The sequence below is a fragment of the Grammomys surdaster genome, unplaced genomic scaffold (assembly GCF_004785775.1).
Source record: "Grammomys surdaster isolate TR1022 unplaced genomic scaffold, NIH_TR_1.0 126048, whole genome shotgun sequence".
In the NCBI taxonomy this organism is placed as follows: domain Eukaryota; kingdom Metazoa; phylum Chordata; class Mammalia; order Rodentia; family Muridae; genus Grammomys; species Grammomys surdaster.
This window is the reverse complement of record NW_021620860.1, coordinates 3,366,126-3,393,225: the sequence shown is the minus strand read 5'-3', so window position 1 is coordinate 3,393,225 and position 27,100 is coordinate 3,366,126. Positions and strand designations below refer to the sequence as shown.

Below are 27,100 nucleotides of genomic sequence, written 5' to 3'. Positions count from 1 at the left end.
TCAGGAATTTTCTGCCTGAGGCTGCTATGATCTTGGAGGGAAGGGTCCCAAGATGAACTTGCTTTTCAGTCCAGCTTGGGTCCGAGATCTGAAAGTTCCTTCCCGGCTAGACTTTGCTTAGGTGGAAGGATATGGAAGGACGAGAGATCTGAGGTAGAGAGGCCTCACTACGGGAAGAAGAACCTCCGGGATGCTTTTATTTTGGAGTCTAATAGTGTCCTTTCCTTGGAATTGCCCCATTCTAGGGAGTTGGGGGGGGGGTCGGTAAGGAGAAATTGTAGGAGAGGCCAGGGGTGAGTGCGGGAGGCAGAGAGAGGCAATGGCCCACGAAGCAGTGGTGTTCTATTCCTAAGCGTTCTCCGAAGGAGTACCGTCTTGATTTTGTAAAAAAAAAAAAAAAAAAAAAATGGAAATGAAAATCGGTGCTTTCTTTTTCCCTTAAAAATTAAAGTTGAAGTGAGAAACATCCATGTCAGGTTAGATACTTGGTCTCAGCGTCTGCTGCAGAGATACTGGCGAGGGGAGAAGGAAAAAAAAAACTATTGATGTCAGTTCCCTTTTTAGTTCCTAAGATGGATTCGAGGCCCGGTCCTCTTCTCCCCCTCTGTCTCTTCTCTCGCCCCGCAGGTCAGCCGCTTGGAACAGACCCGGGAGGAGGGGGGCAGAAAGGGGAGGGGGGTCCGGCGTGTCACGTGACCCCCAGGGGTGCCAATGTCCGGTCGTGAGGGTATCAGGCCCTTGCAAGTTGCCACCCACTGCCCGGGCCTCGCCCAGCGATGCAGAAAGCCACCTACTACGACAACACCGCAGCTGCGCTCTTCGGAGGCTACTCCTCGTACCCTGGCAGCAATGGTTTCGGCTACGACGGGCCTCCCCAGCCCCCCTTTCAGGCCGCCACGCACCTGGAGGGTGACTACCAGCGCTCAGCGTGTTCCCTGCAGTCCCTGGGCAATGCCGCCCCACATGCCAAGAGCAAGGAGCTCAACGGCAGCTGCATGAGGCCAGGCCTGGCCCCAGAGCCCCTGCCCGCACCTCCGGGCTCACCCCCACCCAGCTCCGCACCTACCAGTACCACTAGCAACAGCAATAACGGGGGCGGGCCCAGCAAAAGCGGCCCCCCCAAGTGCGGTGCCGGCTCCAACTCCACCCTCACCAAACAGATATTCCCCTGGATGAAAGAGTCGAGGCAAACGTCCAAGCTGAAAAACAGCTCCCCCGGCACAGGTACCAGCTCTCTGCCTTCCTAGTCCGTCAGCTTTTGTCCAGCCCAGGAATCTCACTGTTATTCTAGCATCCGACTCCTAGGCGCCCACAAGGCGGCCTGGAAACAATACTAGGTGGCTGCCTAGTGTTTTTTAGTTACCTCTCACCACCTGATGACCTCTGACCTGACCAACACCCAGTCCCTCCAACCATCCTTCGCCTGGGCTTCCAAGAGTTTCCAGGAGTTGGGTCGGTTGGCCTCTCAGCCCTTCCCAAGGCCGCACCGCCCGGAGGCACAGAATCATCAAGGATAGATTATTATTAAGTATGATTACTGTGGGTATTAATCAGCATCACTCAGGCAGCCTGAGGTCCCGGCCTGCAGCCACCGCAGCCTCTACGTGCCACACTTCCAGGTCCTGCCCACCAGTGTCCAGTCCCCCCAAGGTGTTCCCAGTCACACCTGTCTTGTAAAGAGAGCAGACAGAAGGGAGGAATCATCTCAGACTTGGATTTGGATATATGGGGAGGGGTGCGCGCACACGCAAAAACCTAGCCCTAAATAAATGGCCACGCAGCTCTGTCTGTGTGACATGATCAAATTTTCATAAGCCGGGGCAGTGAGAGGAGAACAGGTCTCTTAATAAATGCCACTATTATAGAGTGTCCGCTAATGCGACGGGAGGTGGGGGGGTTGGTGTGGAGGAGGAGGCGGGGACGCGAAGGGGAGGGCAGCGGGGCCTCCGAGTCCAGGCCTGGATTTATTAAGAAACGATGCATTCAATTTCGGCGTGTTCAGTAATTATCTTTTATTTCATTTTCTCCCCTTCCCACCCCTCCCCCCTCGGGTCCAGCAGAAGGTTGTGGTGGTGGCGGCGGCGGCAGCGGCGGCGGCGGCGGTGGTGGCAGCGGCGGCAGCGGCGGCGGGGGCGGCGGCGGGGGAGGGGACAAGAGCCCCCCGGGGTCGGCGGCGTCCAAGCGGGCCCGGACGGCGTACACGAGCGCGCAGCTGGTTGAGCTGGAGAAGGAATTCCACTTCAACCGCTACTTGTGCCGGCCGCGCCGCGTCGAGATGGCCAATCTGCTGAACCTCAGCGAGCGCCAGATCAAGATCTGGTTCCAGAACCGCCGCATGAAGTACAAGAAAGACCAGAAGGCCAAGGGGCTGGCCTCGTCCTCCGGGGGTCCCTCTCCGGCCGGAAGCCCCCCGCAGCCCATGCAGTCCACGGCCGGCTTCATGAACGCCTTACACTCCATGACCCCCAGCTACGACAGCCCGTCCCCACCAGCCTTCGGCAAAGGCCACCAGAATGCCTACGCGCTGCCTTCCAACTACCAGCCCCCTCTCAAGGGTTGCGGCGCCCCACAGAAGTACCCCCCAACCCCGGCGGCGCCGGAGTATGAGCCCCACGTCCTCCAAGCCAACGGGGGCGCCTACGGGACGCCCACCATGCAGGGCAGTCCGGTGTACGTGGGCGGGGGTGGCTACGCGGATCCGCTGCCGCCCCCTGCCGGCCCCTCCCTCTACGGCCTCAATCACCTTTCCCACCACCCCTCGGGGAACCTGGACTACAACGGAGCGGCCCCTATGGCCCCCAGCCAGCATCACGGACCCTGTGACCCTCACCCCACGTACACAGACCTCTCCTCTCACCACGCACCGCCTCAGGGTAGAATCCAAGAAGCGCCCAAACTGACACACCTGTGATGTGAGGGGCGGGTTGGGAGGGGGGGTGAGGTTAAGGGCCAGGGAGACGGTGGAACTGGGGGATGGGCGCGGTTTGGAGTCCTGAAAGAGGTGTGTGTTGGGGTTGTCGCCAGGCTTCCAGAAACAGGACAGGCCTGGGGTACCTTCCTGGCTCCCAGGCCCGAGGGGCTGTCTTTTAAGTCCTCCTTGCCTGGTTCCATCTGCCTGTCAACACCCTTGGAAAGGAATCCACAGCAGGTTGGAGACGGACCACATCAATCCCAGGGGTCCCAGGGTTCCAGCACTACCAAGTTGGAATTTCAGATTGGAGAGGTGAAGTGGAGTCGGGTAGAGGGAGCCAAGATAGGCAAGCAGGGCAGAGAAGCACATTCAAAACTTAATGGGTTGGTTATCATCGACTTACCTTGCATCTCTGTGGGTAATTCCCCCAAATCTTGATTTTTTTTTTTGTTTTCCCTTTCAGTCTCCTTATGAAAAATAAGAAAACAGATTTAAATCTAAGGGCACAACGTATGTTTCTCTCCTATTTCCCTGAAGCTTCAACTCCCCCCTCCCCCACCCCATCTATGTTAGGCTTCTTGCTGTGGCCATCATTTCTAGCCCTATGGTTTTCTGCTCTAAGGACATTCATATCTACACCCCCACCCCTATTGATTACAATTTTCAGAGGGCTCAGGGATGGTAAGATATCCTGAAAGTCAGAGCTGCCTATAATATAAATAAATAAATATATTTTTTCTTTTAAGGAAAAGTTAAGAGGCTAAGGCAGGCAAGTTGTCAGGACTGGAGGTTTGCCCAGTCTACAGCCTCTCAGCTCCCACCCCATCCCACTCTCCACAGGAGGCTCTCCACTTTCCTTTTTCTTCTGTTATTCTCTTGACTTAACGTGAAAACAGGGTATATTTGAACAAACTGTCTGTCCTAGGCAGGTGCTGCAGCTGGGCCTGTGTCCCTTGCTCCAGTTCCTGACAGGACTTTCTTGTTGCACTTGGAGTTTACATTTTAATGGATATTAAAAAAAAAAAAACAACTGTGAGAGATGTCTGGGCCTGCAGAAGTCCAGCTTCGCTCAAAAAGCGTGTGTTCTAGTGAACATTTTCATATATATTTATTGGTTATAGCCTGTTAAAATATTTTCTTTTTTGTATTATTTATCCCCTACATTACGTATTTATATGAGGGACAAAAAAAGGAAAAAATGTACTTTTTTAGTATTTACTTGTTATAAAGGATGTTGTGTTTCCTGTCATGTAAAACCAGCTATTTTAGTTTTTACTGTATTCTAGACAAGAGCTGTAGATTTATGTTAAACTCGTACTTATGAGCAATTGTAATTAGTTCTAAAAGGCATGAACTCAGCTCCTAAATGTCACTGTATAGTCCTGAATTTGTAGAGATAAGAAGTTAATTCTCTCTTGGAACTTTCTTTGTTCTTCTGTAGTTATTTTTTCTCTTAGTTAAAAGAGTTGTCTGTCAAAACAATTCTTGAATAAACTTTCTGTTATCAATTTTATCTTGTCCTGGTGGTCCAGTTCAGGTTGCAGAAAAAGGCCAAATGTCCCCTAGCAGGAGGGCATTGGTGACACTTCCCGGCCTCCTTGCCCACTGCTCAGGCCCCTGTGTCCCCTCCCCTGATTTTCCTCCTGGTTTCAACTCAGTTTTTGACATTCGTACCGGTCTGGACCATTCTGCCAAGTTCTTAGGCTAAGGTTTAAGTAAGGAGCTTGGAGGGGTTGGGAAGGGAAGGGAATCCTGGGCTAATTTTGTTCAGCCTCTGCCTGTCTGTTTCTCTTAGTCGTTGTTCCCTTTTGTCCCTTTGACCACCACCTCCATGCACCCCTCTGCTCACATCAAGCTAACCCCAAATCTAGCTTATTACTGCTTCTTCCAGGCAACCTAAACTTCATGTTCTCTTCCGGAGCTACAATGAGGCTGTCACGTGACCTGAAGCCCAACCATCATTGGGTCTAAAATGAAAACAAAGGAAAATGATTAATCTGGGGGAAAAAACAATAACAAACCGAGGCCTAGACTTCTCAGGTCAAGCCTTCAAACCCAAGTGAAATTCAATCATTAAATGAAGCCCAGGGCAGAGGAAGAGGAAGACTGGTTAGATTTCTCCTGCCAGGGAAGAGAAGGGAGTGAGGGGAAGCTGTAGAAACCAAGTGTAAATAAAATGGTCCCCAGGCTAACGTAAGGTTCTGTTTCCACGATGCTTGGGAAAACTTCATTTCTTAGTCCTGGTTCCATAAAAGTTTTATCACATTGGAGTGAGGATGGAGAGGGTCTGTCAAAGATGAAATGTCACCACCGCATCCCAGTATCCGATAAGAGCGAGGAGACAGGGAGGCTGAAATATGGAGCTAATTCGTTGAAAGAGAAGCGATGGCTGCCCGCTGAAGAGTTACATAATTCTAATTGTAAGCGACGAGCCCGCATTGCTTAATTAGGAGCATATATTTGGTGGTAGTGGTCCCCCCGCGCCCGCCCCCGGCATGGATAAGAATCGTTCCAGGCCTCAGCCTTAAAGCGAGGGCTGATTTTCATTTTTATGTTGTATCCTGGCAGTCCAAGGTTAGTAATCACAGTCTTTATGCAACAATAAATAACAATAAAAAAACAACCTGAGTAATACACCCCCTCCCCACCAAGTAGGATTTAAAAAAAAAACTGGACTTGGCTCATCCGGGCAGCAAGCAATTTAGCATTGGGTCAGGCTATAAATTAAAGGCAGAGGAGTGTGCAAAGTTTGATTGGGATCAAATAACGCTCAAGGGTCTGTCTTTCCTTTTCTCCTCCTCTCCCTTAATAACATTTCTGAATGCTATGACTACTCGAAGGATCATGTTTGGCTGTGAGGGAAGGGTGGATTGCTTATTTATCTAGCTGGAGAGGAACCAGTTAAGAGAGAATTTAGCTAGGTATATTCATATATTGTGGCTAGGAGCTGGAACGCTAAACAAAAATAGGACCTACCCTTCTGTTTTCCAGATTCCAGGCACTCATCTAAAGCCGTTAAAAAAAAAACCCATGGATATAAATCTGCACAGTTAGTTAGCAGACAGTGCAGGAGGGATGTCTCTGGAAGGGAGGGTTCTCCCCTTTAACACCCAAGTTTTCTACTGTTCACTAATCTGGCCATAAAATATGTCATCAAAGGTTAGAAAGCTGTATGTCCTACAGGACAGTCTGGACTCTGGTTGCCTTAGAAGAGCCTCCTCGGATACTGCAGCCAGCTGGAGTGCCTGTTACAAAACTTGTGGAGGTGCCCAAGGTTTCTGCCGGGAAGAAGGCCCTCTCCCAGGCCTCACAGCACAGAACTCCCTTCCAGACAGCTACTATTTGGCTTCTCCTCTGCTAACCACCATCCAGGAAAATATATGTATATATCGTTTTGTTTTGTTCTGTTTTGTTTCAGCTGAGACACACACCACCCTCTCTGGCCCGCTGGCCTAGTTAAGAGCAGTTTCCCAAGAGCCTGCCTCGTTCTGTCCAGCAGCCACCAGCTCCAGGTCCGCCCCCCCGCCGCCCCCCCCCCCCGTTTCCCACGTTTCCCAGCAAACTTCTCTGCCTTTTTCTTTTCTTTCTTTCTTTACATACTCACCACCACCCACGCGGACGTTGTTACACTGACAGAAAGTTTCTAGTTCCAGCGCTCCTCTGAGTTGCCATTTCTCTGCTAACCAGCTTCTCCTCTAGGCTAGGCGACAGAGAGCCCAAGAGGGGGAGGGGAGGCCAGAGCCGTGGGAGTTCTTCGGGGCAAACTTTCCACCCAAGTTAGCGCCTTCCCTCTGTCCCCATTTCCCATCTGTTTCCTAGATCTCCCAGAATCACCTTTCTCTTTGGCTCCCCCCTCCCTCAGGCCTTTTTAAGGGATGTGGAATTTAGACTGTTCCCTCTGCTTTCCCAAAGAGCCAAATTCTTTGATGCAATCGGAGGGAACTGTCAGGGGGCTAAGATTGATCGCCTCATCTCCTCTTGGTCCCTCTGACCCACTTATTTAAAAATCTTCCCCTAGGTCGACTTCTCATTTTCAGCTTTGAGGCCTAGTTGCCCACCGAATTGCTTGTGGCTCTGAGGTGGTTTTTTTTTTCCTCCTTCCTCTAGTAAATTACTGTATTCTAAAGTGGAGCCTACCATAGGCTCCTCACAATAGAAGACATTACATTTTTTCCTCTCTGGGGGCCAAAAGAAGAATATAATCTCAGTTATGGTCATTATCTTCCCCCACCATCTTTAGAAATTTTTTTTCCTTGCCAGGGATTTAAAAAGTAGCCCAAAAGAAAATATAGAGGGAAAATCCTTTTGTCTAGAGGAAGACTGTGCATTGACTTTAGCTTTGAAAGTTAAGGATGGCTACGTTGGTGCCCCTGCATATATAGGCATAGATACACCTTGAGGGTTGTCTGTCACCTTCAAACTTCTTAGACACTCCTACTGTCAGGCTTGGGGTGTCACAGTGTGAGTATAGATGACCCCAACAGGAAGGCAAGTGGACATAAGAAACTGCTTATAAATACTGAGCAGAGGATAGAATCCAGGGTACATAGCTGGGAAAGTAGGCCCATGCCCCAAGGTGCTCCTGGCATCTGTCTCCTGCTGTGTGCCAGCTCCTTCATTTCTGAAGTGTGAACTTTCAGTGGGTGGGTGGGATGCTGCTGCTGGTTAGTGCTGTCCTTCATCCATCTCCTTTCTGATTTTTACCTTAATACTGACCTTTCCCCAAGGCGTGGAAGCCTCTTTCTGCTCCCACTTCTTCCCAAGTGAGCTTTTTTTTTTTTCCTTTTGTGGGTTGAGATGGTGGTGGGGTAAGAGGCTATTGACGGCCACATAAAGAAAGCATATTAACTGACTCCATTTCTCCCTTAAGTGGGGTTGTTTCCCACCACCACACAGTCTCAGAAGGGAAGGAAGAGGTTCTTCTGGCTTTTCTGGGAAAAGAGAGCCATTGGGGAGAGTGTGGGGTACTGATGTAGGACTGGAGGTAGAGGAGAAAGCCTTATGGTATCCAGGTCGTGGTCCTCTGGAGTTTTTGAATCAATTAAAGCAAATAATGCCTGTGTTTTCCACCAGGCCCAGACGAGCGATTGGCGGAGACCAGTCCCGTGACCATGAATTCCCTGCAATTTCGTCGGAGTCCTGGGTTTAATAGAGAGAGTCCCCATACGCTTGTATTTATCAGCAATATACAATTATAAAGGCTTAAATTTAAAAAAAAAGAGAGAGCGAAATCCCCCTCCCCCCGCGAAATTGCTCCATTGCATAAACCTGGGGGGGGGCGGGAGAGGGGGTCCCTCTGATCCTCCCTCCTGACGCCCCCCCCAGCGGGCCCCCTCCCCCACCATTGAAAGCCATGAATTTTGAATTTGAGAGGGAGATTGGGTTTATAAACAGCCAGCCATCGCTCGCCGAGTGTCTGACTTCCTTCCCCGCTGTCTTGGAGACATTTCAAACTTCATCAATCAAGGAGTCGACATTAATTCCTCCTCCTCCTCCTCTGGAGCAAACCTTCCCCAGCCTCCAGCTCGGCGCCTCCACCCTTCAGAGACCAGGGAGCCAAAAGCAAGCCGGAGATGGGCCTGCTCTGCGGCCACCGCCGCCACCCCCCGTCGCCCCCCCAGCCCCCGAGTTCCCCTGGATGAAAGAGAAGAAATCCGCCAAGAAACCCAACCAATCCGCCGCATCCCCTTCTCCAGCCGCCTCCTCGGTCCGGGCCTCCGGGGTCGGATCACCATCAGGTGGGTTAGCGTGGTAGGGGCGGGGTGAGGGGCAGTTGGAAAAGAGGGGAGAATGTGAGGTGATGGGGAGCCTGGTGGGGTTCCCTAGGTCGACGGATCTGCGGTTAGGGAAGCAGAGTATCCCGCTGGAGTTCAGGCCTAGCCACTGCTAGCACCCCGCCTCCACCCCAGAAGATTTTGGAAGCCGATTGAGGGTGGGGAGGTTGCTTTTTTTTTTTTTAATGTGCTTAGAAGAAAACGATTCGATTCAAGTGTTTTCCCGTTTTCTGTGTAGAGGAATGAAGTGTGCCTGGAGCCTGGTAAAGATGCGATCCTTCTAGCTCCCCTAAACCTAGGGGAGAAGAGGGAATTCAAAAGCTAGGAAGGAAAGGAGTGAAGAACAATTTGTGATCCCTCTCCCCAGGTTGAGTTGGAAAGTTCCGAATTGAGGGATCCATAAGGAGGACTGGTGGAGGGAAGGCTCAGAGGTTCTGGGAGCTAAGAGAAATTGTTCCCCGCCCCCTACGTGGCCCGTGGGTGGCTCTGAAGGCACCGAGTTGACCCGGGCTAGGTCTGCCTACATGGAAGAGCGCTTAAAAAAAAAAAAAAAAAAAAACCAAAGACACAGAGGGAAGCGCTGTGGGGGTGGGGTGGGAGCCTGAGTAGGACTGCTGATAGTCTTTTTAGCCGATGGGGTGCTCCTGATCTCAGCAAAACCGGGGCTGCCTTGAGACCTGATAACACAGGGGTGCTTCCCCCCCACCCCCCAGATGGCCCCGGATTGTCAGACAGCGGCAGCAGCGGCTCCCGCAGACTGCGCACGGCCTACACCAACACGCAACTGCTGGAGCTGGAAAAGGAATTCCACTTCAACAAGTATCTGTGCCGGCCGCGGCGCGTTGAGATCGCCGCCTTGCTGGACCTCACCGAAAGGCAGGTCAAAGTCTGGTTCCAGAACCGACGCATGAAACACAAGCGGCAGACGCAGCATCGAGAGCCGCCCGATGGAGAGCCAGGCGGGCCGAGCGCCCCGGACGACGCGGGAGAGCCAGCCGAGAAGCCCACGGTCAGCCCCCGCGACGTCGCGTCTCATCGGCTGCGGGAAGCCTGCTTCCTCCACGCCGAGACCGCGGAGGGACCCCGGGGCGCACCGCCGCCGGCGCAGCCTGCCACTGCCCTGGAAAGTATGGGCGCATCGAGCCCCGGCTGCACAATGCTCAGAGCCCGAGGCCTGCAGAGCGAGCCCCTGCCGGAGGACGCCTGCCCCGAACGGCAGGATTCGCCTTTCCTGCCCGATCTCAACTTCTTCGCTGCAGACTCCTGTCTCCAGATGTCCGGAGGCCTTTCGCCCAGCCTGCAGGGCTCGCTCGATAGCCCTGTGCCCTTTTCCGAAGAAGAGCTGGACTTCTTCACCAGCACACTCTGTGCCATCGACTTGCAATTTCCCTAACTGTTTTCGATCTTTGGTCCTTTCCATCTGGTCGTCCTTGGCTGCTAGGGGGGAAAAACCGGGCCTTCTCCACTCCTAGTCACATGTATGTGTCCTGTTAAAATCCAAGTATTAACGAACTAGCGTTTAATTCACTCCTTTTCACTTTTTAAAACCACACAAAAAATTCCACTTGGTAAAACTCCTTCCAACGAAATCTCAGGAATAATTAAACTCTAGTGGGAAAGGGTTTTCTTACAAAGAACTAGAGGGACCTATTTTCCTCTTTTTGAAGTTTTAGATTGTAGATTATTTATTAAAATTGTTTAATAATAGGAAAGGGTAAAGTATTTATTGTACATTATTTTCATAGAGTAAATAAATGTCTTTATAATACGAAAATGAGTGTTTTTGTTGACATCCAGCCCTTTTTGCCACGTCCCTAAGGTCAGTCTTTGCTTTTTCCAGGCCCCACTTGAGGTTGGTTTGGCTCTGGCTCAGGCGACCCTAGCGAAGGCATGGTCCTGTCTCCCAGGCTGACAAAGTCCGGGTGGTACAAAAGGGGCCCTGCTTGGTGGCTATTTCTCTGTCCACGGCACCAGGAAGAGTTGTGTGAGTTTATGGACGCTTGGTCACCCACTCATGTGCCAACGGATGGCCTCCAGCCCTGCTCGGATGTTCCCTGGGTCCCTGCTTGGAAATAAAGGTGGGGGTGGGAGGAAAACCAGCGTTCGAGGGGGACAGAAGCGGGTGCTAGAAAATGTCTCAAAGGCCAGCTTCGAGCCCTGCAGGCTGCTCAAAGGGTTAAAGGAATTGAAGGAGGAATTCTTGGGCTTGCTAGCCTGCCGGCATCAGGTGCAGAAGCCAGGCAGCAATTCTGCTAACTTGGGTCAAGGCCTGCGCCGTCGCCCAGTGCTGCTGGGGGTGCTCCAGGTCGTTGAGGACTGGAATGGGACTTAGGAATTTTGTAGGGAAGGGAGGTCCGGGCATGGTAGGAGGCATTTGGCTTGCAGGAGTAGCGTAGCGAGCCGCAGGGAGAGCGGGGAAACAGGAACGATGCTCAAAATGGCGCTGGGCCGGGCGGCTTGGAGCGCCGGAGAAACAACTGTGGCCGCCATGACAGCGGCTGCGGGACGCTGGGGTTCGGCTCCCGGCTCCAGCCCCCACTCCCAGTTTTTAAAGGTCAGATCTTTCACAGCGAAGAAAAGACAGTCTGGGAGCCTCCCACTAATTGTGGGTTCTTATTTTATTTGAGAGGGAGAGAGAGAGAGAGAGAGAGAGAGAGAGAGAGAGAGAGAGAGAGAGAGAGAGAGAGAGAGAGAGAGAGAGAGAGAGAGAACAAGGAGAGACCCTGTGTTGTGGGAGGGGGAGGCGGGAGGGAGAGGCGAGCGTTGGGTCCTGGGACCACTTCACCGTGTGTGGCTTTTTGCTCTGGGCTTTGAAACCGCGCCAGAGCGTTTTCCAAACGCAAGCCCACCTGTCTTGACCAACAACTTCATTCTCCATCCCAACACTTCTCTCCTCTTGCACCCCCCCTCTCCACAGCCCGCTTCCCAGCTCTGTAAACTCAGTAAAGGCGAGGCAGGGATCCTCTTCCCCATCTGCCTCTTGGTTTGTTCTCCGGAACTAGGAGATTTAAGGGACCCTGGAAAGCCATCCATTCTCCTCAGGTTTATTTAATATTTCTCGGGCTCAGAAACAGATACCTACCTCCCCGGCAGATGTTGCTTTTTTTTTTTTTTTTTTAAGGCAGTTTATTTCCTAGGCCTCCCAGACTTTTCCCTCGGAACAGCAGAAGCCAACGTAGGTGGTGACTTGGAGCTCTAGGCAAACCCAGTGCATTTCTTTTGCCACGGGTCCTCTCAGTGTGGGAAGTAGACACGTTTTATTCAGCTGGCATTTAATCCCTTAAACTGTCTTAATATAGAATTCACCTCATGCATTAAATAATCTTATGTCATGTTAAATTGCACTTATTTCTCTCATAAATAAATTAATATAGAACAATTAGATGTGTTATTATAATAATATCATGTATCTTATTAGTTTATTTTCTCTCATAAAATATATAGGTATGAAATAAATTCAATATATTAAAGTAATAATACACAGCTTATTGGCTTGTGTGTTTATTTTCCTCATAAATAAGTGAATATATAATATATTAAAACCACACTATACATCTCATTGGGCTATGTGTTTATTTCTCCATAAAATATGTCCACAGGCAATGTTTAACATCTTAAAAATCACAGCACATAAGCCATCTCTACGCTTGCAAAATGAAAGAGACTTATCAGCTGGGGCTTTGATTTCTATGGATAGCCAAACTAGATAATTTAGTCTAATTAAAAATGTTCTTGCAGCTATACCAGGTTGCTACAAAGATCAAGAATACCAGAAAGATCTCACTAATTATCCACCTTCCAGCTTTTTTTTTTTTTTTTTTGAACATCCTTTATCAATGCCAAAAGGCAGGAGCTGCAGAGAGGCTCCATTCAGGGATGCTGGTCTGTAATACCCAGGGAGCCCTGCGGTGTCTTTTCTGTAGTTGCTGGGTGGCTCCATGGCTCAGCAGTACCAGCATTAACTGAGCTAGTTAGAAATGCAGAATCTTAGGCCCCAACCCACACCTATAGAACCTGAACCTGCAATTTAGCAGATTTCTAAATGATTTATAGGTACATTAAAGTTTGAGAAGAACTGCTAGATTACATTGCTACCTTGTTTTCTGTTTTTCTCCACACTTAAGAATTTTTGAAAGCTGGGCTTGGTGGTACATACCTATAATCCTAGCACTCAGAAGGTAAAAGGACTACCTAGTCTAGGCTGTCTTAAAATAGAAAAAGTTGGGCCTGGTGGCTCAGAACCTATAAAATCCAGACCTTAGAAGGCTGAGGCTGGGGGACTGCAGTGAGTTTGAGGCAAGAGTGATTTGCATACACTTACATACATGAACTTCTAGGCCAACATGGACTACAGAGTGAGAGTCTATCTCAGAAAACAAAAACAAAACAGGAAAAAAACTCAAAAGGGGGTGGGGCTGAAAAGCTAGTTGACTCAGCAGATAAGAGCCACTGCTCCTACAGAGGACCTGAGTTCAGTTCCAGCACCCACCCAGCAGCTTACAACTGTTTGTATTTCCAGTTCCAAAGGAGCTGATCCTCCGTTTCTGAACTCCACAGGCAACAGGCCAACATGTGGTCCACAGACATACATTCAGGCAAACATCCATGCATATAACAAAATCAGCAAATCTAAAACAAAACAAAGACAAAACAAAAAGAAAGACAGAAAAAAGGAGAGATAGAGAAACATTTTTGATCCATTTTATTTAGAGACTACCTTTTGCTTATTTCACCTCAGTTGTTCAGAGGACATAGAATCTTCGATACTGCTTGAGGTTATACCAGACTTGGGACTTGCTTTCTCCTGTTACAATGAAGGGGTGCAGCAAAAGTTCACTTTACCTGTTTAGATTCATGTATTTCCTGTATGGTAGGGAAAAGTCACTTCCAATTCAAGAAATCAGGGCATCGATCTTTCCTCTTTGGTGATTATTAGGGCAGAGTTCAAATTCTGTTTCCAAGAAACAACCTTTCTGTCTCTGCCTTTTCTCAAATTCACAAACTCCCTGTCTTTGGTGTTACCCCGGCAGAATATAAGAGGCAATACTTTTCCAGAAGGAAGAGACACCCATCTTGGATTTCCCCTTTCAATTTCAAAATCAGGGGATCCCTGTCATTACAGAACTCTTCCTACTTAACTCTATCCCTCTGTCATCTCCAAGGCCATTCTGTCTACTTTATCCTGAGGTTTTGCAGTTGAATATAGAGAAACAGGAAGAGCAAGCATGGTTCCTAGGTAGGGTAGTTGACCGCCCCCACCCCCAATGGTGGCAGTTAACCCCTCCAGTGGTAGCAGCTGACTCCTCCAGTGGTAGCTTATTCCATCCTGACTGGGACAGGATTCCTCTTGGGTCAGAACCAACTGTGTGTAGCCTGTGGCCCAGACAGGTTACAAATTGGCGGTAGTTGGAGCTGGAAAGTCCATGAGCTGCTGGTCAGTCTGCTATGCTCTTTAGTGACTCCTTGCAAGAAGAATGGCTCATTAATACTACAGTGAAAGCAAGAGACTATTAAACTGAGGAATTACTTGCAATCAGTATAACCCAGAGTCATTTAAAGAAAAAGCTAACTTAAGCCTGGGCAAGTCTCATCCCCATTCTGGACCTCAGTTTCTCTCTGTGAAATAAATGGAAGAGCTAAATGTTTCTAATGTAGTCTACAGTAGTTTATGGTAATAGTATATGTATTAGTCTTCCCAGGTGCTGTTGGGAAATTTATTATGGCTGAGGGTACATGCTCTAAAGTGACCCTTGATGTTTGACAGTAGCCTAGCTCCATATTTTTTGGTGGGACAACTTCAATGAAATATAATGTGCTCACGATTATTTATTTACATCTTTTCAACAAGCATGTCATTGGATACAGTGTTATGTGTCAGGAGTTACATATTCATTAAATATAACCATTCAGAAATGTCCTAACCAAGGGTTTCTGTGGCTTTCATCCTTTGCCATCTTTCTCAATATTTGACTATGTTTACTATTATTTGAAAAGTTTAGATCATCTCATTTAAAAAGAACCACTGAACTTCTTCTTTGACATATGGTATAATAGACTTTTATCAGGTTTTTGGGTATGAGAACATGCACAAATGATGAGTTTCCTAAACAGCCCTGCTGAATCCCGATGTTCACCGTCCTTCCAGACCTCTGAGAAGTGTCATGGGGCCTACTGCATAGCTTCCTGAAATGTGCTGTCAATCAAATGTAAATTCATGATTTGCTGAGGGTGGCCTCTAGGGCCCCTACTTTATCCTTTCTGTCTCCTGTGGCCACCACAGCCCAGATCCCCCATTGGCCTCCCACTGGCCACACCTAGCTCTCCATTCTTGGTAGTCATGCAGGGATTTCAGTAGTCTTTCCTCAGAGCATAGATTAAATAGGGAAGGAGTCAGTTCTATTGCAACCTACAGTTCCTGACACTACCATAGAGAAACCAATTTGGACAATCGTCCAGCTCTAAATTTAGCTTGATCAAGCTTTAAAAATTTATCATTACTGCTACTGCTACTACTACTACTGTATAAGTGTGTTTGTGTGTGTGTATGTGTGTGTATGTGTGTGTGTGTATGTGTGTGTGTATGTGTAGTCAGACCTTATCTCATGTGGGAAGGTCAGAGAGAACTTTGTTGAATTGGTTCTTTCCTGCTCCCTTTAGATGGGTTCTGGGGATAGAACTTGGGTCCTCAGACTTTCTAGGAATGGGACTTTACCCACTGAGCTATTTCACCAGCCCTTAGTCATTTTTTTTTAAACAATATTTATCTTTAGTGTGTACCTGTGCACACTAAAGGAGCCTGCAGGGGGTCAGAAGAGGTAGTTCTGAATCTCCTGAAACTGTAGTTCCAGAAACTGTCATGTGGGCATTGGGAACTGACCCTGGTCCTTTGTAAGAACAAATGTGCTTAACTAGCAAGCTATTTCTTCATCTTTGATCCTTTAAAAAAATATTTATGGGCTGGAGAGATGGCTCAGTGGTTAAGAGCATTGCATTGACTGCTCTTCCAGAGGTTCTGAGTTCAATTCCCAGCAACCACATGGTGGCTCACAACCATCTGTAATGGGATCCTATGCCTTTTTCTGGTGTGTCTGAAGACAGCTAAAGTGTACTCATATACATAAAAAAATTTTTTTCTTTTGGTTTTTCGAGACAGGGTTTCTCTGTGTAGCCCTGGCTGTCCTGGAACTCACTCTGTAGACCAGGCTGGCCTCGAACTCAGAAATCTGCCTGCCTCTGCCTCCCAAGTGCAGGTATTAAAGCCGTGCGCCACCACCACCCGGCAAAAGAAAATCTTAAAAAATATATCTATATTATCTATTTATGATTTTATGTGTGTACATATGCAAGAAGCAAATGTGGAGATCAAAAGACAACATGTAGTCTCAGATGCTGAGCTCAGAGGGCCAAGCTCTGCAGCAAGTGCTTTTACTCACTGAAGTGTCTTGCCAGTAAGTCCCTTGATCAAGTTTTGATAATCCTTCCAAAGTATATATTTAGGTCAAAAATACTACATTTTGCTGGGGGTTGTGGCCCATACCCCTAGTTCTACCACTTGGAAGGCAGAAGCAGGCAGATCTCTGAGCTTGAATCTATCCTGTTCCAAGACAGCCAGAGCTACACAAGGGCTCCCCCCCACACAGGAAACCAGCTAAACCTATGTATGTATGTATGTATGTATGTATGTATGTATGTATGTATGAATGTTTGTATGAATGTATGTATTTATGTATCTACTTATTTTGAGACAAGGTTTCACTATGTGGGCCTGGCTGTCCTGAAACTCACTATGTAGACCAGGCTGGCCTTGACCTCACAGAGATCTGCCTGCCTCTGCCTTTCACGTGCTGTGATTAAAGGCATGCTCTACCAAGCCTGCCCATTTCCTGATTTTATTTTATTATTTTATTTGCATGTATGTTTTCCCTACATCCATGTCTGTGCACCATGTGTGTGCCTAGTGCCCTCCAGAGGCCAGAAGAAGGCCTTGGATCCCCTGGAACTGAAGTTATAGGTGCTGGCAATTGAATCCAGGCTCTCTGAGGGAACAGTCAGTTCTCTGAACCAAATGATCCATCTCTCCAGCTACCATTTTCTTTTATTATTAATACCAATGTTGACAGTACTGTGATTTGAACCTGGTGTCTCATGCATACCAGGCAAGTGCTCTACGACTATGCTATGTTTTCAGCTGCAAATACGCCTAATCACGTAGAAAATTATTTTAATTCTTCAGCACAAGCTCAGCTTTTCTTTCAGAACTGTCTCAATTGCTATTTGACCATGGGCCCGCCTAGTCATTCACTCCAGATACAAGGTCAGCTTGCATCCTACTAAACTCTTTAACTCCGCTCCTTAATTCGAACCCAAATGCCATTAAGAAAGGAACCACACCCTCCCGAGAAAACTTCCATTAAATATTTGGAAACTAAGGCTGGAGAGATGGCTCAGTGGTTAAGAGCACTGACTGCTCTTCCAGAAGTCCTGAGTTCAATTCCCAGAAACCACATGGTGGCTCACAACCCTCTGTAACAGGATCTGATGCCCTCTTCTAGTGTGTCTGAAGACAGCTACAATCCACATACCTACATTAAATAAATAAATAAATAAATAAATAAATAAATAAAATAAATCTTTTTAAAAATTGGAAAATTAAGTATTTCTTTTCTAGGACTGGGGATATGGCTCAGGGGTTAAGAGAACTGGCTGCTCTTCCAAAGGACCTGGGTTCAAGTCCCAAGCACCCACATGGCAGCTCACAATTGTCTGTAATTCCAGTTCCAGGCTATCTGACATCCTCACACAGACATACATAGAGGCAGAACACCAATGTAAATTAAAAAAAAATCTTTTCTAATACACAAACTCAAACCTTTCTGCTGCAGTTTTTTCATTTGTGTTCCTTGTTAAGTGTTAGGTTTTAATTTTTTAAAACAAAACCTAAAATAACACAAAATGAAAATTGTTTTAGCTTAGAAGAAAACTGTCTTGCCTAAATTGAGCCAACCCTTTCCATTTTCAATGGAATTTGCATATGATACAATGCAGAGTATGTAATATATGGTGATACGTTATATAAAAGAACGTACACTGTTCTCCTATCTCCTATTTCCATATTTTAATATGCTAGTCATATTAAAAAGCAGAAGACTGAACCACACTATTTCAGAGTGTGCGTGTAATGTTATTAGCATACATCTACGGAATTCTCTATGGTTGATATTTTCTTGTTTGCTTTACTCCTACTAACACTGCAGCGGAAAAAGCCATATTAAACCCATTCTTCTTCTTCAAGGCCGAGACTCAAAGAAGTCAAGGAGCTTGGCCAGAGTTCTAATATTAAAAAATGGCCAAGCAAGGACTTGAACCCAAGTATTCCAGACACAAAGTCTAGAACTCATCTCAGTGTAGCATTGTGATACCCACCACCTGAAATCTCAACCAGATTCGTGACACTTGAATTAGCTTACACGCTGAGGAGTGACAGTAGGTCCACACTGCATCTCTTGCAGCAGCAGCAGCAAGATGCTACTTCCTACAAAAAATGACACCCCCACATGTTCTTCTTATTCTGAAGTGTCAGCTTTGGATGTTGAGTATTGCCTCCCAACATTTGGGCTGGTGTGAGCACACAGATATGCTTGCAGTCTCATGATAGGATTGTTACACTGATTTTGCTGACTCTATATGCTTCCCAGCCTAAGAAGCTTCTTTAACAAAAAGGACCAGAGTCTGAGATGTATACTTTAAACATATTCTTCAGGTCAGACTGGCTTCCTTGTCTGTATTCTTAACATTAGGTCCAGAGCCCTCAAAGAATTTTAGGCCAGCCATTATTAGGACTCACCTGTAAGGCCAGTACTAGGGAAGTGGAGACTGGAAGATCAGGAGTTCAAGACCTTCCTCAGCTACATAGGAAGCTTAAGGTCAACCCGGGCTACAGAAGAGCCTGTCTTAAAAACAACAACAAAAGGATAATTTCAGATCCACACATGCCTATATTCTATATGTCTAAGCACATCCAATACAGGAGGAAAGCAACTTTCTTTCATTTTGGATTTTAGATCCATTCAGACCATCAGAGGAATTTCAGTAGACCAGTTAGAAAATTTTAGTCCCAGAATTCAAGAGGTAGAGATTGAGGATATTTTAATTTGAGGCTAGCCTGATCTACAGAGTGAGTTCTAGGACAACTAGGGCTACACAGAGAATCCTTGTCTTGAAAAACAACCAACCAACCAAAAACCCTAAAAAACAAAAACAAAAATAAAACCCTGGGAACACCCCCAACCCAAACAAACAAACAAAAGCAGATGAAAGGAAGGAAGGAAAGAAGGAAGGAAGGAAAGAAGGAAGGAAGGAAGGAAGGAAGGAAGGAAAAAATATATACCACACAAAGGAAGAAAGAGAGGGAGAGAGAGAGAGAGAGAGAGAGAGAGAGAGAGAGAGAGAGAGAGAGAGAGAGAGAGAGAGAGAGAATTCTTCATTCCACAGTGCTTAATCCAGCCAGTGAAGCTGTGAAGGAGAGAACCAGGGAGATTGAACTGCTAGGTTTCCAGTTTTTTCTAAGGGAACTTCAAGAGCCAGCAGGAATTTTGGGAAGTTGAGGCTTTGTTTTCTGTTTCTTTGTTTGAGACAAGTTCTTACATGTATGTGGCCTTGACTGGCTAAGAACTTACTGTGTAGACCAGTAAGGCTTTGAACTTACAGAGATCCATCTGCCTCTGTCTCCAACTGCTGGGAGTAAAGGCCTGCACCACCATGCTTGGTAATTTGGAAAGTTATAATGTACTTGTTAACCAGGAAGAAGAATGCCAAGGCTGAACTAGACAGCATATCAAACACATCTAGAGAACTGAGGTCTAGGCTGAGTCTCAGTCCAGGCACTAAACAAACACAGCCATTGACTGTGACATGGAGAACCTTTGGCCCAGCCTTTTCTTTTTTCCTTCTGTCATTAATAACTGACCATAGGTGACATTGAATTCAACCATTAGGAGGGGGAATATATCTCCCCAACTCCCAGACAGACACATGCAGTTTATGAAACAACTTTGGAGTTGGACTTCTTCCTTTACATCCCAAATTGGTTCCTAAATTAGGTTAAGGGATTGGATGAGAAAGTTCTTCCTGGGATGAGGGAAAGATAGGGAGTGAAAGAAGACAGTCCAGTCACAGGTGGGCCTAGCTCAGGTTGAGGAAACAATGACTAGTCCCTAGACTCAAGGGTCCCATCCTCAGTGGAGAACACTTTAAAACAAGAGGAAATCTGCCTCCTCCCATCTCACAATCAGTTTTCAAACTCCAGTCCTCTGCAGCTTCCCTTCCCATCTCCTTTCCTTTGTCTGCACACATCCCTTTGGCAAGTGAACATTCTCTACTTTCTCCCTACCCTCCCTTTGCATCTCTTGAGGAAGCAGTTTCTAAGCTGCCTGGATCTAAAACAGGGCAGGTGCGGCGTGAAGACGGAAGAGGACAGAGGACGAGGTGGCCAAGCAGTGCTTTGAGCTCTTTCTACCAGAGGGCTAAGCAAGGCTCACAGCTGCTGGAGAAAAGGAAGACGGTGTCTCTGATGATGCAGCATGGAAAGAGGAGGGGCAACTAGAGAGCCAGACGAGGATGGGGGTGGGGAGAGGGGCGGGGGGGGGGGGAGGGGAGCCAGCAAGGTGAAGAGGCACAGGGGTGGAGATAACGTTGGGGCTCTTGAAGGGTGTGGAATGCATGCCTGGCTTTTTTAGGATAAGGAAACCCGAGAGGTTTCAAGGGTTACCCCAGACTTGTCCCCCACCTGCTTTGGCTTCCTCCCCAGAGCGCCACTGTTTACTGAGATCCCTCCCTGAACTCTTGCCCTCCTGGACTTGCCCTAGCTCAGGCAGGCCCCAGGCCTATGTCCAGGCAGACACCCTGACAAGTTACAAATGAGAGTGGGTGTTGGATTCTTGTCTTCAGAGTCTGGAAGAGGAGACATCAAGGAGCTCTACCCAGGAGCTTCTCTTCTAACTCCAAAGCGCCTGCTGCATTTCAGAGAGTGAGCAAGGCGCTTCCTGCTTTCCCTCCCCTAACCTTAACCCAAGAGAAAGAAAGAAAGAAAGAAAGAAAGAAAGAAAGAAAGAAAGAAAGAAAGAAAGAAAGAAGTAAAGTCTACTTCCAAGCATTAGTTTTGAAGCTCTACACCAAGTCTTCCATTCTCTGAGCAAACTAAATTTCTTTTATCTATTCTAGAGCATGCATGGAAAATTTAGATAGTTAAGTCTTGAAGACTTACCTGGCATTGGATTTATGTATTTGAGACTTGGAATTAAAAGAAAAAAAACTTTCAGGGAGACTAAAGAAAATGGAGAGGTTCAGGGAGGAGGAAACCAGAGAAATGCAGGGACTTTACTAGTTTTGAACACTTTTGAAAAGAGAATAAAAAATTCTCTTCCTTCTCACCCCTCTGTAAATATCACCTGGTTCTCCTCATTGCTGCTCTCTGGAGAGCTACAGGGAGTTATTTAAGTCTGAGTGAGCGAGCCGGCTACAGCTATGGATGGCTAGAGAAGGATAAATACATCTGGAGAGATGAGTTGATGGATAGGTAGCGAGCGGATATAAATATGGAGAGAGATGGACGAACAGAGAGATGAATTGAGACAGAGGGAATATAAAGAGAGGCTGAGGGAGAGAGATGACTGCGTGAATGAGGAGACAGCGTTTATGCAGAGAGATGGAGAGAGGGACAGGGGCATCTCTCATCTTCCCGCCACCTTTCCTTTCCCCTCTCTTGTTCCCTTGAAATGCCGTTTCCCCTCCTCTTGATTTGTCATGAATTCTTCTGGATTTTAGACCCTGGCTCACACCCTGAGGTGTTTTTACAGTCTCCTTCTCCCTTCTTAGTCATCCTTTTGTCCCAAGATAACATACCTCACCAGGCTGTCCCAGCACATCATCCCAAGACAAACTGGGAGAAAGAAACATGGGATGGGGGTTCTGGGTCAAGTAAGGAGTCTGACTCTCCAAATTCTAGCCTTACAGCCTTGGGGTGGGGGTAGGCTTCTTTGAGGGGAGAAGACAGTGAGGGGCAGCTGGGTTGAATTTGGCCAAATCTAATAATCCAGTAACCTATTGAAGGCTTTGGGGGTTGGGAGGGGAGTAAAGTCTTGAATATTCTTCCAACTTCTCCCCCCCCCTTTCTCCCTCTGGTCCCTTCTTTCCAAAAAGTCTTTGAAGAAAGATGTTTTTGACGCTTCCATGTCGCTCTCAGATGGATGGGCTCAGAGTGATTGAAGTGTCTTTGTCATGCTAATGCTTGGGGGGTGATGGATGGGCGCTGGGGCTGCCAAACTCTGGCCCGCTTAGCCCATTGGCCTGGGAGAGATCACATGTGCCCCCCCACCCCCACTCCCTATCCCCTTCCTAGGGAGATCGCTGGCCCGGGCAAGCTGGCCCAGGCCATGGACTCAAGCTTCAGCGCTGTGACATACTGCCGAAAGGTTGTAGGGCAAGAGGGTGTCTCCCCAAAACGGCCCGACCCTCCTTCGGCCTCTACATGGACTATAATAGGATGAATTCCTTTTTAGAGTATCCACTTTGTAACCGGGGACCCAGCGCCTACAGCGCCCCAACCTCCTTTCCCCCTAGCTCAGCTCCGGCCGTTGACAGCTACGCCGGGGAGAACCGCTATGGTGGAGGGCTGCCAAGCTCAGCGCTCCAACAAAACTCGGGGTATCCTGTCCAGCAGCCGCCTTCATCCTTGGGGGTGTCCTTTCCCAGCTCCGCTCCCTCGGGGTACGCCCCAGCCGCTTGCAACCCCAGCTATGGGCCTTCTCAGTATTATTCTGTGGGTCAGTCGGAAGCAGATGGAGGCTATTTTCATCCGTCGAGCTACGGAGCCCAGCTAGGGGGATTGCCCGACAGCTATGGAGCGGGTGGAGTCGGCTCAGGGCCATATCCTCCGACGCAGTACGGAACTGAGCAGACGGCAAACTTTGCATCACCCTACGACCTCCTCTCTGAGGACAAGGAATCATCTTGCTCGTCAGAACCCAGCACTCTCACTGCCCGGACCTTCGACTGGATGAAGGTCAAGAGAAACCCACCTAAGACAGGTAGGGCTTAGAGGAGTCACTTCCTCTTCTAGGCTCAGGCCTGCACAGAGGGGCCTGAGCCAGGGCCATCATTCCATCAGCTGCTTTTACTGGCAGGTAAGTACTTTCCTGGCTCAGGTCAGCAGAGATTTCCCCACTGGGTAAGTTCGGGGCTACCTCCTCCCTAAGGAGGTCTCCGTAGTCTTGTCTGTGCGCCCAGTTTGGAACCAGTATTTCATGTTTCTTGTCTGAAGGTGAGTATGGGCGGGAGGTTGGTTCTAGATTTCGTAATTACTAATGGAGGGTGTGTGTGAGATGCTACATAGGGTCTGCATTTGGGTAGAATGATGAATGAGGGCCCAGAGTGGACTGGGAGGAGTGGAGGGGAGGGAGAAAGAGGTGAGAGTACTGACGTGGCTTTTCTCCCTGCCCCGCCCCTAGCCAAGGTGTCCGAGTTGGGACTGGGCGCTCCCGGCGGTCTCCGCACAAACTTCACCACCCGCCAGCTGACGGAACTGGAGAAGGAATTTCATTTCAACAAATACCTGAGCCGTGCCCGAAGGGTGGAGATCGCCGCCACCCTGGAGCTCAATGAAACGCAGGTGAAGATCTGGTTCCAAAACCGGCGCATGAAGCAGAAGAAGCGGGAGCGAGAGGGGGGCAGGGTGGCTGCGGGCCCTCCAGGTTGCTCCAAGGAAGCGGCAGGAGAGGCCTCTGACCAGTCTGCGTGCACCTCCCCAGAAGCCTCGCCCAGTTCCATCACCTCTTGAATGGAACTTCCTAAGTAACCCAGCTTCCAGCTCTGGACCCAGTTCTCTACTAGGCTCTCCCAAACTTCACAGCCCTGCTGACCCTCCTCAAGGCCTAGGAACCAATTTAGAGCTGCCTAGGAAACTGGGCAGGAGTGGGGAAATGTATTTTTTTCTCTCTCAGATCTAGAGGTGGAAAGATGATTGATGGCTGGGGATCCTACAGGTCTTGGGACATGGGGAACACTCAACTCATCAGAAGTCGAAGGAAGGCCTTTTGGCTTTGATCTAGAGATTGGCTCAACATGTCAGCCCATCCTTCAGGCTTCTCCTTTCCCTTCCAACTGGAGTTCAGTGCCTTTGAGCTTGGAGAGTTCTTCTTTAGCATTCTTACCCCAACTCTTCTTTCTAGGTCTGGGATAGAGAGAGTCCTCGGGATTTTCTAGTGGAGTATGTGTTTGAGTGTGGGCACATCGCCACCAGCCCTTAATCTTAATCCTTAATCCAGCCAACTCACCGCAGACCTTACAATAGCACCGACTGCCTTGTGACATACCAAAAAACCCCCTAGTCCCAAGTACTCCCACAAGCCCTTTCCTGGCACGTTTCTATTGCACTAAAGCAGCCCTCAGAGGCTGGCTTATGAGACCTGCCCCTTCCCACTGGCATCACTAAATCACCAAAGTGTTTTGAAGCTTGGCACTACAGAGATTTCAGGAGCATCATCTCAAGGACTGCCTCAAGCAAGCCTCAACCAAGAAGGGGCGAGTACCCCCTCCCCATCCCTATTTATTACCTCCGGAAAAGCCCCCCTTCTCCTTTCTATAAAACCACCCTACCCCTGGGGCAGTACGGGGAGGTCCAGGAATGGCAACAGAGTTCCCAGTAACTTCCGACATTTCGCTGAACCTTGGAGACAGCAGAGAGGCCACTTGAGTTTCTGGAAAGCCAGGTTCTCTTTGTATCTGCAACTACCTCATTGCAATAAAGTCTGTTTCCCCCTTTCTGCTTTTGCCTCTTCATCTTGGGGTGGAGGAGGAGCTATGAACTCTACCAGGCCATTGACTGGGTTGGAAAGGCTGAGCTAATGTGCACTGTCGGGGTTGGGGGTGGGGTCCCAGCTAAGGTAGAAGAGGTCCCCAGATACCTAGTAGTCCCTGGTTTTTCGTAGAACCCAGAAACACATGATGGAAGAGAGGGGAACCAAATAGTTCTGAGGTGATCTTGAGAAAGAGGTGGAAGAGAGGAAAACCGACATCTGTTTGATGTCTGTGAAGGGGATTATGGGGGAATGGCGGAGGCGACTCTACCTCTTTCCCTTCCCTCTATCTTCCCCAGTTTATCCCGGAAACTGTAAAGAGATCAGGCTTGGGGCTGTAGGGTGTCAGGAAGGTGCCCCCATTCTTGCTCAGAGAGTCAGAAGATGGGTCGTTGGCAAATTCCTCACTACACACATATTAAGCCCCAACTCCAGCCCTTCCATACGGGAGTATCAGATTGAGTCAACTGCAATCCACCAGCAGGTGATTTGGCTGGGGCTGAGGGTTCTGGGAGCATAGGGAGGAGGTGGCCTTTGAAGGGATATGTGGGGATGTGGGTAAGGAGGTACCCTGAGGTGGATGGGGGTGGTGCTGATGATTCGGTGCACAGTGGGGCCTGGGGGTGGACAGAGGCAACCGAGGTGCGCCAGGATCCTGAGCTGACCTTTTTACCTCTAAGCGCCTCTGGGCTTTCCAAACAAGCCTGTGGCGCGCCCAGGGGGCAACTATTGTCTCCCCGGCAGGACCACTAGCAAACCTTTAGTCCACAGAGGCAGGGGGCCCAGCCTCTGGAAGCTCCTCAGAGGTGGCAAACTGCCGGTGCTCCAAACTCCAGAGAACCATCGAAATGACGTGGGGCTTCAGGCTCTGGGCCTGGTCTATTGATTCTGGTGACTCAGAGATCCCTGAAGCGCCAGGGCCAGGACCACACTCCTGGGGTGCAGCGATGAGGAAGACAGGTCTTATCTGACCCTAGCCCCCCACTTCGTTTACTTTGTGACCTTTGAAAGGAAGCCAGGCGGCGAAAAGGACTGGGACTTTTGTCAGCATTGCTAAGCATTTGTTTCCTTGTGAAATTGGTGCCATTAGGGGGAGAAGCAACGTTATCAATAATTGCAAAGCTCAGCTGGAGTGGAAGAGAAGCATTCAAGAGGAAGGCCAGCTTTCCCAGAGGTTGCTTTCTTGCCCTGTCTTAAAAGAAAAAAAAAAATCTATTAACTGCTTTTCTCCATTTAATTGAAATTGCCATCCAGCCTGGCTTCCCCAAAGGGGTCACCTTGACAGGAGAGGACAGAGCAAGTATCTTTAAAACAAATTTCCCCTGGTTGAAACCATTTAATACCAACTAGTCAGAGCCTCTGGCTTGGGGTATTTACAGAGCCTCCAACTGTTAGCCCCTATGGACAAGTGACCAGAAAGAGGAAGGGACAGTGGTTAGGGTAAGGCCGCAGAGGATGGGAGAGTTGAGTCTCAGACTTGGGATGACAGGCCTTGGGGGAAGGGTGATCGAAGGGCCTGGGTAAAAGCAGAAGCTGGAGCCTTTGATTTTTGGTCATAGCAGAAGGAACCATCAGATTCCTCCAGGGAAGAGGGATGCGTGTGTGTGTGTGTGTGTGTGTGTGTGTGATCAATTTTTCATTAATATGAGACAGGCTCAAAATAATCCACAGTGAGTCAAGAGCCTTTCATCTCCTTAGATACAAAGATCCAGACTCCATTGCACTCTTCTGCTTGAATCCCACTTCCAACCCAAGGCCCTGGGTTGTGTTTAGAGGAAGGTGTTTATTTGGAGAAAACAAAACATCATGCTGTAGGCTTCTCTCCCAAATGTCAAAATGGAGTCTGGCAAACAGGCAAGCCAAAGATGCATCTTTCTCCATTTGACTCAAACCAGCAGTGTGTATTATCAAACGCTCCAAAATAGATGCTCAGATGCTTCCATCATCCGCTCTTCCACACCTCTCAGGCACCCTCTCCCCACCCACTGTGCACACATTGAAAGCCATCCTACTCCCACAACTTCACTTACCAGAATAAAAAAAAAATGCTCAGTTTTCCAAATGAACCCCTCTCTATATAATCTTGGGTTTTCATGGGAGGGAGAATCCTTAGAGCAGCTTGAAAGTTTGTTACTGCTTCTAAGGAGCCTAACCCTCTGATCTCCGGCTACCATGCTTGTGGCAGTGAAGTGGGGAGTCCACCCTACTCTACACCATCTGTTCTCAGCCCAAGTGTGAACTTTTTCTCTTTTTATTTGCCCCTTTCCTGAACATTTGCTCTCTCCATGTGAGGCCCTTTGATCTCTTGGTTAAGGGAGAAAGGTTCTTGAAAACCCTCAACCTCTTTTTAACTTGTAACTCTGGGATTTCTTTGCTATGGACATTCCTTGTGACAGTACCCTTGGATGTGTGGCCAGTGTCAGGACAGAGCAGAGGGAGCAGATAGAGAAGTTAAAAGATGATGAAGGTCAGGATGGTCTAGAAAGGAGGACAGCAGGCAGCATTGGGAAAATATCCAGGTTACCAATTGGGGAGTCAAACCATGCTTCTTGTTAGCATGTGGT

At 48.4% G+C, this 27,100-nt stretch overlaps 3 protein-coding genes and 1 long non-coding RNA gene across 4 annotated transcripts in view; 3 read left to right on the top strand and 1 right to left on the bottom strand.

Moving 5' to 3' along the window:
- Positions 1 to 2,911, top strand: part of Hoxb3 (homeobox B3) — a 31,468-nt gene extending 28,557 nt beyond the window's left edge. The window contains exons 4-5 of the mRNA XM_028755193.1: positions 628 to 1,224; positions 2,058 to 2,911. Coding sequence (XP_028611026.1) covers positions 777 to 1,224; positions 2,058 to 2,911 — 1,302 coding nt within the window. The 5' untranslated portion in view covers positions 628 to 776. The remainder of the gene's footprint in view (positions 1 to 627; positions 1,225 to 2,057) is intronic.
- An 11-nt stretch (positions 2,912 to 2,922) lies between these two features.
- On the bottom strand, positions 2,923 to 6,712 carry LOC114610580. The gene is made up of 3 exons (XR_003709703.1): positions 6,516 to 6,712; positions 4,761 to 4,878; positions 2,923 to 3,378 (listed from the first exon to the last, which is right to left on the bottom strand). It is a non-coding gene; the product is annotated as an uncharacterized LOC114610580 (long non-coding RNA).
- A 1,376-nt stretch (positions 6,713 to 8,088) lies between these two features.
- Positions 8,089 to 10,459, top strand: Hoxb2 (homeobox B2). The gene is made up of 2 exons (XM_028755066.1): positions 8,089 to 8,649; positions 9,399 to 10,459. Exons 1-2 carry the CDS (start codon positions 8,265 to 8,267, stop codon positions 10,076 to 10,078), a joined length of 1,065 nt encoding a protein of 354 aa, XP_028610899.1. The 5' UTR covers positions 8,089 to 8,264; the 3' UTR covers positions 10,079 to 10,459.
- An 11,751-nt stretch (positions 10,460 to 22,210) lies between these two features.
- Positions 22,211 to 23,518, top strand: Hoxb1 (homeobox B1). Its single transcript, XM_028755169.1, has 2 exons — positions 22,211 to 22,769; positions 23,190 to 23,518. The coding sequence occupies exons 1-2, from the start codon at positions 22,211 to 22,213 to the stop codon at positions 23,516 to 23,518; spliced, it is 888 nt and encodes a 295-aa protein (XP_028611002.1).
- Positions 23,519 to 27,100: the final 3,582 nt, after the last annotated feature.